The following is a 20402-nucleotide window of genomic DNA, read 5'->3' as shown; positions in this document are numbered from 1 at the left end:
CTTTGAGAGAGCTGAGGCACAAAACTTGTAATCATATTTGTAAAAAAGAATGAAGAAAATAACATCATATGAAATAACATCCAGGGTAAATAGAATATAAGTCCCAAAGCTGTTAGAGTGAGCTTGATTCATTGCACTTTAATATTCATTCGTACTGGCATCAGAAATTCTCAAACTTTCACAAAGCAATTACATTTTCCCTGGCAGAGAAATGAGAACATACCAATACAAAACAACTTTTCAAGATTTCATCTCTTCACAATCTACTTGGTTTCTACCTTGTGAGCTTTTGCCTATTTGTTTCTTCAGGCTTGTTCAGACTGCGCCGACTCGCAGCAGATATCGGCAGTATGACAGCGGATAGGGAGGCCATGCCATAAACAGAGATGCTGGACAATAAATATGATCTCTTCCCTATGTACCTATTCTCTTGGACGATCGCCCTGCCAATACTAACCGATCTACGGCGAGTCAGCGCTTGTCTGAAGAAGACTGAAGGCAAAAGCTCACAAGGTAAAAACCAAAATTGATTAGGAAAAGATGATAATTTGTTTTGAGTTCTACCAATCAGATGAATCTCTATACGAATGTGTACATACTGTTTCACAGAGATTTACTTATCTATAATACTAACTTAATGTCAAGAGAGCCCCTGTCCCTTCAACATATATTTTTTTAAGAAGCCCCCCCCCTTTAAAATGATGACGACAAATACATCACTGCCACATATTCATCGCAATGATTCTCAAACAGTTTCCTTACCATGGCATCTTGATCTGCCATTGGAAGAGTGGCTGCTCTGGCCAGCTGATTAGCAGGATGTACCACATCTTCAGCTGCCCCAAAGTTCAAGGTGAAAATGTACCGGCTATCACCCTGGGAAAAATAAGTATATACAAGTTTTTCTTTTTTTAATGAGCTTTTCCGAGCATATTCTGTAAATGCTTGAATGAGGGTTATTTTCTTAGTTTCTTATTTTCAAACAGCAATATATATTTTCACTTTATTTTCTTTTATAATTTTTTTTTATAAAACTAGGATGTACAATAAAGCTGAATTACATGTATATTTGTATGTATTTTGAAAATTTTAGATGAGGTTTCCAACAATCTCTTGGTTTCATACTACCTAATTCTTTAATTCCAGCAGTTTTTACAAACTTTGTTTCATTACGGAAAATTAAACAATCATTTATGTTCTTAGAAATGTCAACATCTCTGGATCATTATTTATCTTTTACTTCTTTCTAAAAATTGTTCGACGTTCAAAGCATTCACTCGTTAGGACATAGGTATTGACTAATTGGATAAAATATTCAAGTTCTCTCTCATGCAAAATAACTGAAGAATTGATACACACCATATGCATTAGATATCATGACATAATAATAATCATCACTATGCACATCAGAAAACAAAAATGAGTCTTCTGTAAAATTCACAACAACAAAAATGAACACAGAAGTAGAAACTACCAATCAAAATACTTCAAGACATACAGTACCTTCTTAAAGTTGTAAGGTCCTATTTCATTGTCAGATTTCATATGAATGGTTTGGGAAGTCTGGATGTAAAGAGTGTCCCGCTTTGATCCAATCCTGTTTGTTAGGGGTTCATAAGAAAAGAAACTCTTATTTCAAAACTTGATCAAAAATCAATCATAAAGCCTCTATGGCGAGAGCAAGTATGAAAAGGATCAGATTTTCACGATCGACATTATCTCCAAGATTTAGCACATTTGTTTTCTCTCCTCTTAAAATCAATATACAATAATACGGAATAAACATAAACTTGATGCTAAAACCTGTTAAATGGGTCGTTGATAGAATGCAGCATCATTGATGTCTATCCTCTCATGGGTTTTACTTAAATGTAAGTGCAAATTGTTGTAACAATTTCAAAATAAGTTCGTACAAACTCTAATAACAAGTGGAATGCCTCTGGTAATCTCGCCTGCATTATCCCTATCTAGGCCGGGGTATTTTGGGAGTTCATATGGCCGGGGGGGGGGGCCTCCCAGGCCCCCCCTAAGATCTCGGCCGTCGACCGCTCGATCGTGCCGAAAATTGGCATGCTGGTTGCCTGGGACATAATCTCCAAGATTGTATAGTAATTTTTTTCGTGGGAGTCGCTATTAAGTGATTATGCTAATTTATGCGTAATTAGTATGCGAAATCATACTTTATCCTCTAACTCCCTAAATAAAGCTCCAAATGTACTAATTTTTGGTATAGAAACTCTTTGTGGTGTTCTTAGCAAGTGTACATGAAAAAAATTGCGATATCAAATCATTTTCTTATGTATTTTATTGTTTTTTGCAATTTCTTATTTATTTCTTTGTTTTTTGACCTTTTGTTTTTCATTGTTTTTTCAATGAAATTTGTTGGGGACTCTTCTGTGATCATAAAAAGCATAAAATAAATACATTTAGAGCAGCAAAACTAAAAATAATCATACATTTATGAATTTTGGTTGAAAACACTATTTGCATTGACTTTGTACACGAAATCACGTTTTTGAGCAATTTTCGGTCTGACATGCACTTACATAATGTTGCGTAATTTCGGAACCACGTACCCGGAGGACGCAAAGTTGGTCTCAAAAGTTGCGCAAGACTTGAAAGTAAAAAGTCAGCAAGCGGCGCGGTCAAAAAATTTCGCGCGGCGAAAATATTGCGCGATTTGTTGATGGGGGGGCCTGTGAGGCCCCCCCCCGGCCTAGATAGGGTTATGCGATTCAATGCAGCAGCAGTACTGACTTTGAAAACAAGACAATTATGAATGATTTGAGTGTCAAATAAGCTGATAACATTAACGTGTACTCATAACAAGTTATGCCACAATCAGCTATCCATAGTTAAACCACAACTTTAAACCAGAGTTTGATATAACCCAAGTTCAAAATACGGGCCATTACGTTTAATAAATTCACAGTTTGACCTTTGATGAAAAGTACTTTGAAACCTGGATACCACGGTCACACCAACAAACCCGACTCCAAACCGAACAAAGGTTTGTCATTGGTATAAACCAGCGCGCGACACTGGCACTGGTCCGACGGCCCCAGACGGTAAAACTTGCAATGGGACCACTTACTTTTCAGAAAAGTCAACTGGTCCAACATGACCAGTAAGAAAACTGATACAAAATATATTTTCTCCTCTTTTTGTCAATCATAAAAATGGCACTGGCATCTCAAAAAAATGGCTCTCATGAATTGTGTTGTGTGTGGACTTTTTTTTTTTGGGGGGGGGTAACGATAAGCAATAAAAGACAGCAAAATAAACTCAAGCCTTTTTTATTTTTATTTATTTTGGGGACCAGTAAATTTTAGGTTTTGGTCCAGTAAAAATGGAAAAACTGGGTAGGCCTATGTACTGGTCTGACATGATCAGGTCGGGCCAGTAGAAAAAAAGGTTAGTGTGGAGCCCTGTAATGGAATAACTGTTCTTTGTCTGAAGTCGGTTCGACAACGTGACTGCAGCATTACACACATCATTATTGAAAACTATACATGTAATTCCTACTTGGATAAGAGTGGCGGGTTCCATTCCTCGATCTTGATACAACTCCTAAGAGGAAACTTCATAATAGGTTGGGAGACATCTTGAGGATCGAATACAACGGACTTTGAACAGATCTTCAGTCTTCCTCTACATCGCCTGTAGTGAAACCAGAAATAAAACGAAGTAAATAAAAGAAGTAAAATTCAAACTATCAATGCATTCGTTCAATTTACCAACGATCTGCAATTGCAACTGAATACTACTTTTCCTACTATTCAAATGTTCACTTCAATGTTGATTACTGATTTGAGACATTCAATTATCAAACGAACATGGCTATAATCTTTGATATTTGATAACAAAGTTCAAGATAACAAATGAAATTTTTGCTAAAATTTGGTGAATTCCCAAAATCATTCAGATGTATTAATGTGCATCTCAAAGGCACTTTACTGGGAAACCTAGCTTGCTCATTACGTGTAACCATGTCAGGTCATGTAAGTAGGTCAACTTTTTATGATTTCCAGGAATCTTAATTGATCAAAATGTTTGATTGTTTATCCTGGCGAACAATCGAACAGCAAAGTTCATCATTTATGTCATCAAAACTGTTCATATTCATATCATGATCATAACAGCTATAAAGATTAGAAGTCATTTGCTGCAAAAAAATAGTATCAACCAACAAAATCAGTAACATAAATTTAACCAAAGTAGAGGAATAGAGATTTTCATATGTAAAAAATTGTCTTTTCCATTTCTGAAAACCTGTAATTCTGTTTCAAACTTCTGTTAATCAAAAATGGATATTCTGTATGTCATAGAAAAAGTATAACCAAAAATATGAATTTTGGTCCGAACCTAAAGAGGGAGTGGATAAAAAAAGAGAAAACGATAGAATACGGTAGATGGCTTGGTCAAGAATGCCTTAGCACCAGTATAGTGGCCATGCTACAGCCAGGGTACTAATGATAGTAGCACCTTGAGTACTCAGCACAGTGGGTGAAAGAATTCTATAATTTGCTTGTTTTATCAATTGATATCTCATATCAACAATATTATTACACTTATCATCATATGATCCAGCAAATCATCCCGATCTGAACAATCTCGAGATTACTAGCAATGGAGACGCAGTTATCGCGCTAGTTCGTAGGATTCATCTTGAGATTGCAATCCCACGTCAATTTGGGATTATTTGCAAAAATTGTCGCACTAATTCGTAAGTGCAGATGCACTCGGGATTATTTATTCACGGCGTCAGACCATAATGCATCGATGCCACGCTCAAGCAGGAATCGCTCTTCTTGCGATGGTGGAGACGGGGTTTCTTGAATCTCGAGATTAATCGCAAAGAGGGCCGATCGGGCTAAAATCTCTAGATTGTGCAAACTCGGGATGGTGTAGCACCGTCTTATCTATCTTCCTCTTACTACATAAGGGCTTTAATCTATAAGTTATTATGCCTTATTACCTTCTTATTGCTTCCTCTTCTGATACAGCCTTGAGACCAGTTGGGTAAAAGTAAACACTGAAGTCTTCAAAGTATATCTCACCAGGGTCAAGCAGCAAAAGAGAAAACCTAAAAAAAAAATAGCATTGACAATTTTGTCGCCCTCTATATGTGACTCATACATGTAGCTTAGCTACTAACAAAGAGGGCAAAATGGCGATGTAAACATCGGTAAGTTAAATTCCATCTTGTCATAATAATTTTTTTTCTTTTTTTTTTGAAGGACAAGTCCACTCCAACAAAAAGTTGTTTTGAATAAAAGGAGAAAAATCCAACAAGCATAACACTGAAAATTTCAACAAAGTTTGATGTAAAATAAGTTATAACATTTACATTTTCGCTCATTTTCACAAAACAGTTATGTGAACATCCTGATCGGTATGTAAATGAGGGGGCCGATGATGTCATGTCATCCACTCACTATTTCTTTCACATTTCACTAAATGAAATATCTTAATTTTCTCCTAATTGTCACATGAAACAAAGTTTCATTCCTCCCCAATTATGTGGATTGTGGAATTTCCATTGTTTTAGACATTTTGTGGTTTAGTCATGTTGATCATTATTTTCAAATATGTAAAAATTGAATTATTGTATACGGTAATTCAAACAGTAAAAACAACAAAAATAGTGAGTGGTGGGTATCGACTCTCTCAATATGAATATCACTGAGTCGTGCATATTGTGAAAAATAAGTGAAACTTTAAACTGTCAGAACTTTTTTTATTTTACAACCGATTTTCATGAAATTTGAAGTGTTACGCTTGTTTGATTTTCTCTAATGTTTCAAATCAACATTTTTCTGGGGTGGACATGGCCTTGAATTTCTATTATCTTTAAAATGTAATCAATAATGTTATAAATATTGGAAATTAAATTCTAGCCCATTTACATGCTTTAGGGCTATAACTTTTACTGGGTTAGCAGAAATCTAAGGGGGCGAAAGTTTCAATTTTGCCCATCCTCTACGAACATTATAATTTATAGGCACAATCCCTGGCTCTGTGCACTCAATCAATTATATACAACCAACCTGCCTGTGAGGAATGTAGATCTATGCCAAATGCAGTACACAGCACACACTTAAAAAGTTCACTGAAATATCACTTTTGTAACCGAAAATACCAATTTCCATACAGTTGCACTTAATTTTTCATTTATTTTTCATTTGTGAAAAATGTCATCTTACAATCTATATTTTTCATTTTGAAAAAAATAAATAAAAACTTCAATGGTGACCAGACGTCCTGTATTTCCCGGGATTGTCCCGTATTTCGCTCCTTTGTCCCGGCGTCCCAACAAACCCTTCCCAGGACGCCTATTTGTCCAGTATTTCAGAATATTGAACAAAATATAATACATTTAAAAGTGACGAATTTTCATTAAATAACCAACAGATGACGAAACAGAGACAACAATTAAATCGATAACTGTAAACTTTTACAAGTTCTGCTGTGATTTTCTTGCTAACCCAATACATTGCAAACGAACTGGCCTCCTGCCTGTGTGTGGCAGGCTACTACATGTAGGCATGTATCGGAGCAAACTCTCAATGGTGCAAACAATCTCACATGATAAACAGTTTTTCCACCAAAATAATCCCAAAATCGGCGGGAAATTCTTATGAATTCTCACTCAGGTTAATAATTTGCAGAAGTAGTCGCAGGAAAAAGTTATTAACTTTTCATAGATCTAGTTGTTTCAGCTTTCATTTTGAGCCTTGGTTTGTACGATGCCGCAATGTTTCATCTAATTTTTAAGTTTGACAATATGTTTCACTTTGAAATTTTATTCATTTCTAAAACATTTTACTTTTTGAAATTTTTATAATACATTTAAAACACCAAATAACATTATTTTTATTAGATGATTGGATTTTTTTTGTTTGCTTGAAGTTTGAATTTTCCTTTTTCTTTCTTTTCTACCCTATCTTTCCTGCTTGCCCTATTTATGTTCCATCTATCTTTATTTCCTATCATTCTTTCCTGAACATTTTTTTTCTCTCTCATCTGTTCATTTTTCTTTCTTTACTTTCCTTCTTTATCAAATTTCCTTTTCTATTTCCTTCATTCTTTCCTTAAAATTACCTTGGCTTCCTTCTCTCTACCTCTCCAGTTTCTTTTCGCTTTTTTCTCTTCTTCCATTATTTTTTCTTTTTCCATTTTCTCGTGCCTTCATTATTCCCTCCCTCTCTTCCTTTATTTTATTTTTTTCCTTCTAATTCTTTTCCATGATTCTTTCTTTCTTTCTTTCCCTTCCTTCCTCCCCTTCCTGTTTTCTTCTTTCTTTCAAAAAAATGAAGGAATCACATTTCTTTCCTTCAATCTTTCTTTCCTACTGCTTTTTCTTACTTTTTTCCCTTTAATTTTCTTTTCGTCTTTCACACATTTATTCATCTTCCCTTCCTTTCTTTCTATATTCATTTCAAAGAATGATAGTAACTTTTCTCTTTCTTTCATCCTTCTTTTATTCTAACTTTCTGTTTTTTCCTTTTTCCTTCATTTTCTTTCCTTCTCAATTATCTCTTTTCTTTCTCTCCTTCATTCTTTCGTTCACCCTCCTTCCAATTCTTTATATTTTTCACAAGTCTAACACTGTGTGAGCTTCTTTGTTAATCTTTGTTTGTCAATTGTCCCGTATTTAATTTTGTGAAATTTGGTCACCCTGAATAATAATATGGTAGGCTACTTGATAATTAAGAGCCAAGTTTGAACTTTGAAGTTATCTGATAATACAATGGAAACTGGGCGCTAATGCAGTTTCGCACCGGTCGATTACTAGCACACCTAATCACCAATACTTGTTCCCAAATGTCATGACAAGTCTCTCACTCAGTCACATTTTGATGTCAATATATCCACCACTTTTCAAAATATTGTGATCGGGAATGGCTGTATTTCGGCTTCGATCTCAACGTCGTTGATCGACACGGCGTAGACATCGCTTCGCGGATCGCTTGGATTCACCGTGCATTCACCGTAATGTTGATATGAACTGAAGTTAGCAACCTAATCATGCGAAAATGTGGCGAACAAACTGCCAGCATGCCGCATGCGAATCTATGTTCGCATGATTTGGTTGCTAACTTCAGTTCATATCAACATTACGGTGCACGGTGAATCCAAGCGATCCGCGAAGCGATGTCTACGCCGTGTCGATCAACGACGTTGAGGGATCGAAGCCGAAATACAGCCATTCCCGATCACGATATTTTGAAAAGTGGTGGTAACCGGCCGGTGCGAAACTGCATTAGCGCCGGAAACTGAGCTGACAATGCCCCCAAATCAAGCATTTGTCCCTAAGAACAAGAGAAAATAAGAAAAACATTGCCAACCTTATTGGTTGGGTTTCAGGCCTCTGTTCCTAGTGCACTTTCGCAACGCCCGACGAGATGAGGCAAGGATCAACAATCCTCTCACATGGAGAGCGCGGCGGCCCGCGGGGCGGGCAGCGCTGGCGGGCTGAGCCAATGAAGTTAGTACCGTATGGTGCGAAAGCGCACTAGCGCTGTGCCGGAACTCGTACCAATAATTCTCGAATAATTAAGGGCAATATTTACCTTTCTTTGATACTCAGATCTTCATCAACAAATGCCATGGTTATATAAGTTAAAAATCATTAATACATATCATTTCCTTTAGCAATATCACAGCTTTTGTTAGACCAAAACCAAAACATCAGCAACTTCGCTGGCACTCACTGCGGTGGGGTGGCTAAGACGTATGGTGTCTTCGATAATGAAATAAAAACAGAATGAAGTAGAAGTTTTGGGGATAAAATTTGCGTTATTTCTATATGGAAGAGACTCAAGAATGTGTACTTGTATGATTACATTTCTTTCAAATTAAGAATGAGAATACAGGTTACATAAGATATTTCATTGTTCATTATTACAGTGACATATGGAATTGCCACAATTGTAAACTAGATCTATCAACAGCTTCTTTTATCAAATATGCTAAAATCGAAATATTTTACATCAGTTTACAAATAAAAAAGATAGCCCACTCCTATGGGGGGGGGGGGAGGGTCACAGCCTAGTGACGAGTCACAGCCCATAAAAAGGATGTATCCCCCTGACGAGTCACAACTGATCCCTGACGAAGTTGAAGACCCTTTTTTTTTGCTTGTCAATTTTTTTTTTGGTATAAAATCCTTCGTGGTTAAAGACCCTTTTTTTTTGCTTGTAAATTTCTTGGGAGATGCTTTTGCCCCCCCCCCCCTTTGGAAAATCCAGGTACACTACTGAGATAGCCCATGGGCTACCTACATTAAAAAGTGGACATCATGTTTGCATACAAAACAGCATGGGAAAATGGGAGGTTTCCGATGCCTAGACGATGTATGCGCTAGTTTTAAAAAGGAGTTTCACTGAAATTTGCCAAATTCTTAGGAGAAAAGGGCATCTGTGCTATCCCTTATTATTGATGGGGAAAAAGTAAAAAAAAATATACTTGATATGATGATTTCATATTTAGAAGCATGGTGTCAAGCTTCTAATGAATGCCCCCCCCAAAAAAAAATGAAATAAACAAAAATACAAAGAAATATTTCTGAAAAATAGTAAAACTGACATAGTAGACTCTCTTGTTTGCATATCATCCCGTTGCGCATACAATCCTGAAAATAATTGAAACTTTGAAATAGATTTTTCTGAAAAATATATATATAAGAGGAACAGAGAAGCTACAACCAAACTAATATAGCAGAAAACAGTTATTTTCAACATTACAAAATCTGTGGGCTACCTAGAACACCCAGTAATGCCTTTCAAATGGAATTCAACCCAACAATAAAAAAAGTAAAGATAAATCAGAAAAGTAGACAGGTGAAAGTTTTAACAATATCAAACAATAATAAAGTTATGAATTTTGTGGGGTTTTTTTATGAAATCTCTATCCACAGACACTTCATATTGGCAAGGCAAGGACTACTCTTCCATTTACTCACATTCCTAAAATGGGCAAACTGTCATTATTTTCAAAGTTGAAAATGCATAATTAATGTACTATATGTTTTTCTTTCTAAACTTTCATCAGTATTCTCTACTCTTTTTTATTCACTTTTCCCAAACTTAAAAAAAATTGTCTATTAGACCTACATATTCCTCTAATCCAAGGTAATCTCCCATTAACTTTGTTGACCTGAACTTTGGCGTTCTATCCTCCTTAAAGGTCGAGTCCACCTCAGAAAAATGTTGATTTGAATCAATAGAGAAAAATCAGACAAGCACAATGCTGAAAATTTCATCAAAAAGGGATGTAAAATAAGAAAGTTATGACATTTCAAAGTTTCGCTTATTTTCAACAAATAGTTATATGAACGAGCCAGTTACATCCAAATGAGAGAGTAGGTGATGTCACTCACTCACTATTTCTTTTGTTTTTTATTGTTTGAATTATACAATATTTCAATTTTTAAGAATTTGACAATTAGGACCTCCTTGGCTGAAGCACAAAATGTTAAAATAATGGAATTCCACGTGTTCAGGTAGGAATGAAACTTCTTTTACATGACAATGATGAGTAAATAAAAATATTTCATATTTCATATAATAAAATACAAAAGAAATAGTGAGTGAGTGATGTCATCAACTCTCTCATTTGGATGTAACTGGCTCGTTCATATAACTATTTTGTTGAAAATAAGCGAAAATTTAAAATGCCATAACTTTCTTACTTTACATCCGAATCTGATGAAATTTTCAGTGTTATGCTTGTTGAGTTTTTCTCTTTTTATTCAAATCAAGTTTTTGTTGGGGTGGACTTGTCCTTTAAGGCGCTGTCACACCTTGGCGTTTTAGACAGCGTATGCCCGACGTATCAAAATTTCTCTAAAACGTCGGCATACGCTGAACTTTGTTGTTGTTTTTTTCAATTCTGGGCGTATACTTAGCGTATTCATAACGAGTTGGACGTACACATAACGTATTAGTAACTTATATCGAACGCTTCGTTAACTTATAAGTAACGTATTCCAACGAATGCTTAGCGTATTGCTGGCGTACACAACTTATGCCCTACGATAGCCTAACTTAAGGCGCTGTCACACCTTGGCGTTTTAGACAGCGTATGCCCGACGTATGAGGAATTTGGCGAATACGCTGGCGTACGTCAAATACGTTACGGGTAAGTTTTGCATACGTTAAGAGTACGCTAAAACACGCTGGTATACGTCGTCATACGGCGAGGTCGTCGAAAATTTTTGTGCAAGCACAAAATTTTTCGACGTATGCCAGCGTATGGCTCATACGTCCCGCATACGCGGGCCATAAGTTGTAGGCAAGTTACGCGATCGTTGATACACGTTGACACACGTTACTCGTAAGTTACTCATAAGTCGATGTACGTCGAGATAATGTCCAACGTACCCTAAAAACTTACTTCTAACCTATGAGTAACGTGCTTTGAACGTATGTGTAACTTAACTCCAACGTATAGTGACGTATGAAGACGTGCTCCGGATGACCACAAAACTTACTGAACGTGTTTATAACTTACAGCTACCGTATAATGGCGTATTGACAACGTTTATAGGAATTGGTATACAAAGGTGGGGTTCACAGGAATTTTCTTCGGCATGGCGGTGGTGTTGATACGGTGATGTATCGTGCGGTTATGATTTGAATAGTCGAGAGCAGCCTTTTTATAGGCTATGACACGTGTTCGTCAGCGACACGTGTTCGTCAGTATACGCCCAGAGTTGAAAAAAAAAATCAAAGTTCAGCGTATGCCGACGTTTTAGAGAAATTTTGATACGTCGGGCATACGCTGTCTAAAACGCCAAGGTGTTAGCTGACGAACACGTGTCGTAGCCTAAAAAAATGCTGCCGCTCGACTATTCAAATCATAACCGCACGATACATCACCGTATCAACACCACTGCCATGCCGAAGAAAACTCCTGTGAAACCCACCTTTATATACCGATTCCTATAAACGTTGTCAATACGCGATTGTACGGTACCTGTAAGTTATAAACACGTTCAGTGAGTTTCGTGGTCGTCCGAGCACGTCTTCATACGTCACTAGATGTTGGAGTTAAGTTACACATACGTTCAAAGCACGTTACTCATAGGTTAGAAGTAAGTTTTAGGGTACGCTGGACATTATCTCGACGTACATCAACTTATGAGTAACTTACGAGTAACGCGTGTCAACGTGTATCAACGATCGCGTAACTTGCCTACAACTTATGACCCGCGTATGCGGGACGTATGAGCCATACGCTGGCATACGTCGAAAAATTTTGTGCTTGCACAAAATTTTTCGTACGCTGTCTAAAACGCCAAGGTGTGACAGCGCCTTTAACAGTATAATATCCCTCCACTTGCTGCAGTGAAAACACAATACGTATATATCTTAATGAATCCCCATAACGCATCTGTGTTTTTGAATTGCATAAATCATGGAGGTAGATAAATCATGTAATCTGAAGTGAGATAATATCAACAAGCCTCAAATAGCTTTTGCACCCCCTCCCACTCTCTCTTACTCTTTCTCTTCAACTAATGTGTAAATGTGTTTAGTTGTAAACTACGTAATTCGGAATAAAATGAAGAAAGAGCTGTTCCTCCGCTCTCAAGGAATCTCTAGGCCTCATTACATAAAAGCAACTAATAGTTTCTTTGCCATACAACGGTAACTGCCATGGTAACATTGCTCAACAGCCAATCAAAATCAAGGATTCCATGAAAGATTCAAATTTACTATCCTAGTGACTTTCATGCAACAAGGCCCAGATAATCAGAAGAAATATTTCAATATATCCATGTGAACACCAAGAACAGCTGCTTTGATGCTGTAATCAAAAGAAAAGACTTTGACAATTGACTTATAACATTGCATTTTGTTTTATTTCATGGATGAATGACCACATCCCATGACTGTGAAAAAAATGTCAACAAAACAAATAGCTCTTTTTTGGTTTACTGTACATGTATACAAACACCATTCATTTTTCTTTCTGTTTCCTATGTGTCCTTCTTTAAGTAAAGCCTGATTCATGTGTGTTCACCATCCACTCTTCAGAAAAGTTGTCAGATATTCATCCTACAAGTCTTGTCTTATCTGACCGTTACCATAATATTAACAGAGCTTCTCAGCCGATTAAAGCAGAATAAAGTTGTCAGATCTGACAAATTGTCAGTAGACAAATGGTGATGAAACACTCTCATATTAAACCAAATCCAATGTTTTAAATGACATGAATTATCACATAACCTCACCTCTCTGTCCTTAACCCCAAAAAAATCAATCTTCAAAGGACAAGTCCACCCCAACAAAAACTTGATTTGAATAAAAAGAGAAAAATTCAACAAGCATAACACTGAAAATTTCATCAAAATCGGATGTAAAATAAGAAAGTTATGGCATTTTATAGTTTCGCTTATTTTCAACAAAATAGTTATATGAACGAGCCAGTTACATCCAAATGAGAGAATTGATGACATCACTCACTCACTATTTCATTGGATTTTATTATATGAAATATGAAATATTTTTATTTTCTCGTCATTGTCATGTGAAATGAAGTTTCATTCCTCCCTGAACACATGGAATTCCATTATTTTAACATTTTGTGCTTCAGGCAAGGAGGTCCTAATCGTCAAATTCGTAAAAATTGAAATATTGTATAATTCAAACAATAAAAAACAAAAGAAATAGTGAGTGAGTGACATCATCGACTCTCTCATTTGGATGTAACTGGCTCGTTCATAGAACTATTTTGTTGAAAATAAGCGAAACTTTGAAATGTCATAACTTTCTTATTTTACACCCGATTTTGATGAAATTTTCAGCATTGTGCTTGTCTGATTTTTCTCTATTGATTCAACTCAACATTTTTCTGAGGTGGACTTGACCTTTAACTTGAAAAGTTAACTTAATATAATGAAAATTCTGACTTATAAAAAGTTCAAGTAAACATATAAAAATCAAATCTAACAACCCAAATATCTTTTAGGGCTTTGACAATTTTCCTTCTAGTCTTATTGTAAATTTACATTTTTATTACAAAACCGTGTTCATACACATGAAGATATCCGGTATATCTTTTAGAACAACTGATGAGGCCTCTATATAAAGTGTTCAAAAATGATATTATAAATTCCCTTTCAAGTTTTGGACTTCTAAATACTTTAAAAAGTCAAACAACTATCAACATAGAAAACAAACTTCTAACAACATGTTTTGCACAGATTTGATGCACTTCATTAACATTTGCAAACAAAATTCAAAACACATACAGTTGCATGCTATTGGTTACAGAACTTTTAAATAGTATTTATTTCCCATTTCTGTTGCTTTTAAAAGCACATTTAAAACACTAATAGTATTCAAGTTCTGCTATGTTTTAACATTTAATTGTGAAGTCGGGTGTTAAAAAATGTTTCATTCAATCAAGTTTGTTTCTCTGGGCTCGCTGAACATTGTAGTGTCTATATTCAACTCTCAACAAAGAGTCAGCATGAAAGAGTGCATTTTGAGGTGGGGTTACAAGGTTACAAGCCTGTATCTAAAATAAAGGCAGAAAAGCATGGGAGAAAAACAGATCCGCAGGTAAAAAATACCCTTGAAAATTTTAAGAATACAGGCTGATGACCTTTTTTTTTCGCTTGTCAAATATTTCAGAGACAAATTGTCAACAACTTTTACTGATTTTGTTGAAAACAATGCAGAGCTGTATTTGTAGTCAATAAAACCATTATCAAATATTTTTCAACATTATAATTTGGCTAATACTGAAATATTGATGCTACAAGTGCTATTCCTCAAACAGTTTAAAAGTTGAAACAACACATATTCAGGTACATCTAATGGCCTCAAGACTTTAAACGTTTTACCTCACAAACTCTAAATACGTTAAGGGGGTGTTGCAAGAAGATATTTGCCATCAATTGCAAATTTCAGAAGCACATTTACGAGTGACGGATCAATTCTAACTAAAGCAAATCAATTTATATTTCTTGATGCAAGAAGCAGGCCATCAATCAATCACATATTTACAATGAAATGCACAGATTTCAATCAATTTTTGACCTAAAATTGACTTGCGATCAATTACAAGTTTCTTGTAATGCCCCATAAGATTGTCCCTCAAAGATGTACATGAACCAGGTTTGAAATTGATCCCTTAAAGATTTATGCCAGTTGTGGTAACGATATCAAAATGAGCTCACACAGAATCCAATGAAATAGCCACCAAAGTGTCTGTTTGTATAAATAAAATATGTGCAAAACGCTTCTGGAAGAAATTGCGTAATTGCCGAGAAATTAGCAAATAAGCACAGGATTTGGGTCAAGTGTCGGGCCGACATTCAAAGCAATAATAATACAATGTCCCACATCCACTTATCTGTGTTGGTGATCTTCAGTGTGAACATGAATAGACTGCAATACATGGGTAACACTCAAAATTTGTAAAATACCACTTGGTCTATCCCCGCTTTGTAAACTTTCAGTTGGTCTTATCCCATATAATTCAATCCTATTTAAACTTCAACCAGTCATATAAAAAACAATTAGTCTAACTGCCATTTATTCCATTCACAATTTTGTCTACTTTTTAGTTAGAGTTTACCCATTTTGTATAATACATATCCACTTGATCTAACGCCACAATTGTTCATGAACCAAATTTTCATTTGACAAAATATATCTACAAAATATAGACGGTGTGGAAATTAGATTAAAATCTGGGCATTAGACAAAATGACAAGCCAAGTGAGTAGTAGACCAGATGATGGGTTGACCAAACAACAATCAGATCAAAGTGATAGTAGTCCAAAGTAGTTTAGGCATGATGATCTTTTACAAAATCTGTGAATTAGGCCATGTGCATAAAAACCTGCAAATTTGCATATTGTGAAACATAGAAAAGAATGGATATTTCACTTGAGAATAATTTAAATTGCATGAATTACACAAATCTGGATGCTCTTTGAGACCCCAAAAATCACTACCACAGAATACATTCACTGGAACAAGTGGAATGCCTCTGGCCGTCTCACCTGCATCATGCGGTTCAATATAGCAGCAGTGCTGACTTTGAATACTACTCTAACTCGCACAAGATGTTCAGTGATACATGGTTACTCTTATGTCCACTTTTTATGAACTAGACAAATAAACTTACAGAGATATGATGGTTATTCAACAAAGAAACCCAACATGGCCAAAGTTCATTGACCTTACATGACCTTTGACCTTGATCATGTGACCTGAAACTCGCACAGGATGTTCAGTGATACTTGATTACTCTAATGTCCAAGTTTAATGAACTAGATCAATAAACTTTCAAAGTTATGATGGTAATTCAACAGATACCCCCGATTCAGCCAAAGTTCATTGACCCTAAATGACCTTAATCATGAGACCTGAAACTTGCACAAAATGTTCAGTGATGCTTGATTACTATTATGTCCAAGTTTCATGAATCAGATCCATAAACTTTCAAAGTTATGATGGGAATTCAACAGAAATCCCCAATTCGGCCAAAGTTCATTGACCCTAAATGACCTTTGACCTTGGTCATGTGACGTGAAACTCATGCAGGATGTTCAGTGATACTTGATTAACCTTATGTCCAAGTTTCATGAACTAGGTCCATATATTTTCTAAGTTATGATGACATTTCAAAAACTTAACCTCAGGTTAAGATTTCGATGTTGATTCCTCCAACATGGTCTAAGTTCATTGACCCTAAATGACCTTTGACCTTGGTCATGTGACATGAAACTCTAATAGGATGTTAAGTAATACTTGATTAACCTTATGGCCAAGTTTTATTAACTAGGTCCATATACTTTCTAAGTTATGATGTCATTTCAAAAACTTAACCTCAGGTTAAGATTTGATGTTGACGCCGCCGCCGTCGGAAAAGCGGCGCCTATAGTCTCACTCTGCTTCACAGGTGAGACAAAAAACTGTCTTCAAGATTTGGGGAAGAATGCCATTAACTATAATTGGACAGGTTAGGTTGTGTGCACACATGGCACAGAATAGTTATTCTAACGATGTGTGGAGATGTTTCCTAATCATAAATCAATCTTTTCACAATGACATAGAATACCTTAAATCAGGAAGGAGAAAGAAATATATTACAATGCATTCACAAAAAAGTATATCTTTCAGTTTACTTTGATGTTATGGTTAAACGCAATTTGGCTATCACCTTATTCCAATTAGAGTCTGACACTGATAAGGTGAGATTGGTTGATTTATACATGCAGGTATTTATAGGCCTACAATGATTTCGTTCCTTCGATAATGATATGTACCACTGTTTCATTTCTTATTCATTCCATAGTTTTGCTATTTTAGCATTTCTTATTCTCCTCTCACTTAGGGATGACATCTTGGCCTTGTACTCATGAAGATCGACTCTTTGTTCAAACTCAAAGTTTTCAAATCCTGTATGTGATCTTCCAGGAACTTCCACCAGGCACTTCTTATTGACCAGGAGTTCAACCAGATTTGCAGTATCAGATTCTCCAATTTCAAAGGTATACTTTCCTGGTGCTTCCTCATCTCCCTTCACTTTTTTCCCCAACACCTGAGCATCAAACAGCCTATTCACTGTTTTCTTGGACCAAACCCCTTGAACAGAGCGAGGTATGGAACCGTAATTGAGAGTCCCTGCTACATCTTTCACTGATTTCATGTAATCCTTATTCATGATGGCCATTCCAAGATCCTTTCCTGCATTGTTTCCATCACCACCAAGCATGTTCATTGTTCTATTCCACAAAAGCTGATGACCTTTCCTCTCTGATACTCCCCCGTTCACATCCATAAGAAGAGTGTGTCCTTCAGCGAGGTATTTCCTGTGGTGCTTGTCAAAGAAATGTGCAAGATCAAGACGCCAATGTTGGACCATGCGATTACCGTCTCCTTCTCGTATTGCATCATAACGTACCATCTCACTCAGACCGAGATGGAGCAGAGCTTTGGAATATTCATATTTTGAGTCCACATCTTTCTTCTGCTTCTTCTGTTTTCCTTTATCCTTCAGATGTTGCTGATGGCATCTATCGCTGCAAAGCCATAGTCCATGGATGAGGATATCTTGATTCTGCTTCAGGCAATCCCAATGGCACCATTTATCTTTTCTACATCTCTTGTTGCCACACATCATAATCCTCACATCTTCGTGTTTTTCTTTACAAATACAACAAGATCTTTCATCATCCTCATCATCCTCATCTTCATCATCATTCTCAAGATCCTCTCCAACAGCTTCTTCAGCTCCCCCAAAATCCATCATCATGTCTCCCTCGCCTATCTGGTAAGGATGGAAAGACATATCTAGCACAAATTTACATGTGTTACTGAAATAGGATAGCATTTCCTCTGGGTCTTGTGGCAGGTCTTTAGGGGTATCACTCAGCTTTTCTATGCCCATATATTCACATGCTGCAGCCAACACGTATGCTTCTGTTGTGAACCTCAAAAGGTTGGTTGCATCATCAAAGCACTGGGAGACCTTTGGTGTCACCTTACTATGCTTGTATTTGCTTTTTACATAGTACATACTTCCACAAGACTTGACACTCTTTACATCATAAAGGAGTTTGTAGGTATCCTGTTAAAACAAACCAAAAACAAACAAAAAATGCGTGAATAATTGATATATACTGCTAAATGTTGTAAAGTTCATTTACTTCCTCATCACTTCAGAGGGAAAATACAGAACAGAATCCAGATTACATAGTCAATAAAAAGCGGTCTGTCTCCTGAATATTGAATTTCTAACAGTGAGATGATAGAGACAGAGGGAAATGGTGGAAGGCAAGGGTAAAATGAAAAGTGGCTGCTGATAATTTAAAATACAATCACTCATTAATAATTTATAAAATCTCCATAGATGACAAGATCCAATATAAAGGCCTTACAGAAATATTCAAATTTTAAATTTTCCATTGCATCTTTGAAGTCAACGTTTACAAGGTTTACTCTTATATGGACAAATTCTTCAATATATTAGAACGACTACAATCTCTTTGTCCCCATTACATAAGACTTCACAAACTATGACAATTTCTTTGGTGCTAAATCAGATTCTCAAACATTGATTAGCATTATTTGAAATCTCAATGTATGCAGCTTAAAACTCCCTAACAAGCATACGAAAGCAGTCTATCACTTGTCAAACTTTCATAACTTGGGAAATTAGAAATTCAGTCGTACCAGGGATTATTTTGTGCATTTTATGAAAACAAAAAGATTGCGTAACCTGCCGTTGGTAAGGATATGCGTAACTTATGAAAAGCTTGATAAAACAGTCCACTAAACAATTTAGAATTTGCTACCTTCAAAGATTTTTAAGTATACAACAGAAGAAAGAAAGGTGGGGCTTACCTGTAGCAAAAGATGACGTTTATGCCACTCCTGTGCCGATGGCAATAAGCCACTCAGTCTACTCCAGGATGTATCCTCGTTGATTCTCGAGGCAATTGCATCACGGAATCTCTCGCAGGACGGTACATCTCCATAGAGAATCATAGGGATTGGTGACTTATCATCCCCTGGTACGTATCCGTGCATATACTCCAATACATCTACCATATCCTCTATCTGGCTATCATCTTTCTCAAGCACTCCTAGTGGTATCTGTACATTAGTAATAAAAAAGTCATTGTCATAATTTTAATATTGTGTTTGTGTCTCTCTGTCTTTTTGTGTCTGCTTTCTTTGTGACCAGCCACCAATCATCATGGCATGCAATTTAATCCCCTCACAGTTCTCTATCATCTACATCATCAGTGAGGGTTTTTTTCACCATATTTTAAATATAATCCTGGCAGATAGCTTCCTGATAGATAATAACAAATTATTTATGGTATATCAAAAGCTATGGCCTAAGTTTGATGATTTTCTCTGACAATGAATTCAACTTCCATTGATCAGAGGACAGCATCTGCAAAAATCGTCCTTAGGGAAAAAACACCCTATACAAGAATTCCAGGGTAGATCAGTACAACACCCTAAACACAAATTTTATGCAGATTTCCTAAAATTCCACATAATGAAAAGTGGCTGCTGATAATTTAAAATACAATCACTTATAAATCACTAATAAAATCTCCATAAATGACAAAATACAATATAAAAGCCTTACAGAAATGTAAGGCCTTTATCTGTCTGGGCGTTGTGGTGTGCGCCTGTAATCCAAGCTACGTGGGGAAGTTACAAATTGATGCAGAGGTTCGAGCCCTGGTCACGTCCTTCAGATGGTGACGTTAAAGGTCGGTCCCAGACATAAATAATCATATCTGATTGATACACATCTTACAAAACTCAAATACACACACCACACCTTAAACATGAATTTTTCTTTCTTTTCACTGATTTTTTAAATATATACCCTTAAAGGTAAATGCTAAT

General features: G+C 36.1%; 2 protein-coding genes across 4 annotated transcripts in view; both read right to left on the bottom strand.

Annotated features, from left to right (window-relative positions):
* Nucleotides 1-8736, bottom strand: part of LOC121407755 (protein FAN-like) — a 58967-nt gene extending 50231 nt beyond the window's left edge. Inside the window, exons 1-5 of the mRNA XM_041598949.1 lie at nucleotides 8577-8736; nucleotides 4979-5086; nucleotides 3526-3660; nucleotides 1504-1597; nucleotides 763-876 (exon numbers count right to left, since the gene is read on the bottom strand). Coding sequence (XP_041454883.1) covers nucleotides 763-876; nucleotides 1504-1597; nucleotides 3526-3660; nucleotides 4979-5086; nucleotides 8577-8614 — 489 coding nt within the window. The 5' untranslated portion in view covers nucleotides 8615-8736. The remainder of the gene's footprint in view (nucleotides 1-762; nucleotides 877-1503; nucleotides 1598-3525; nucleotides 3661-4978; nucleotides 5087-8576) is intronic.
* Nucleotides 8737-17185: 8449 nt separating this feature from the next.
* LOC121407754 overlaps nucleotides 17186-20402 on the bottom strand; it is a 39275-nt gene continuing 36058 nt past the window's right edge. For all 3 annotated transcript variants that reach the window (XM_041598946.1, XM_041598947.1, XM_041598948.1), the window contains exons 9-10: nucleotides 19377-19628; nucleotides 17186-18600 (exon numbers count right to left, since the gene is read on the bottom strand). In XM_041598946.1, coding sequence (XP_041454880.1) covers nucleotides 17311-18600; nucleotides 19377-19628 — 1542 coding nt within the window. In that variant the 3' untranslated portion in view covers nucleotides 17186-17310. The remainder of the gene's footprint in view (nucleotides 18601-19376; nucleotides 19629-20402) is intronic.

The sequence above is a fragment of the Lytechinus variegatus genome, chromosome 2, assembly GCF_018143015.1.
Source record: "Lytechinus variegatus isolate NC3 chromosome 2, Lvar_3.0, whole genome shotgun sequence".
Lineage (NCBI taxonomy): Eukaryota > Metazoa > Echinodermata > Echinoidea > Temnopleuroida > Toxopneustidae > Lytechinus > Lytechinus variegatus.
The sequence above is the reverse complement of the archived record's forward strand: the minus strand, read 5'-3'. Positions and strand labels throughout refer to the sequence as shown.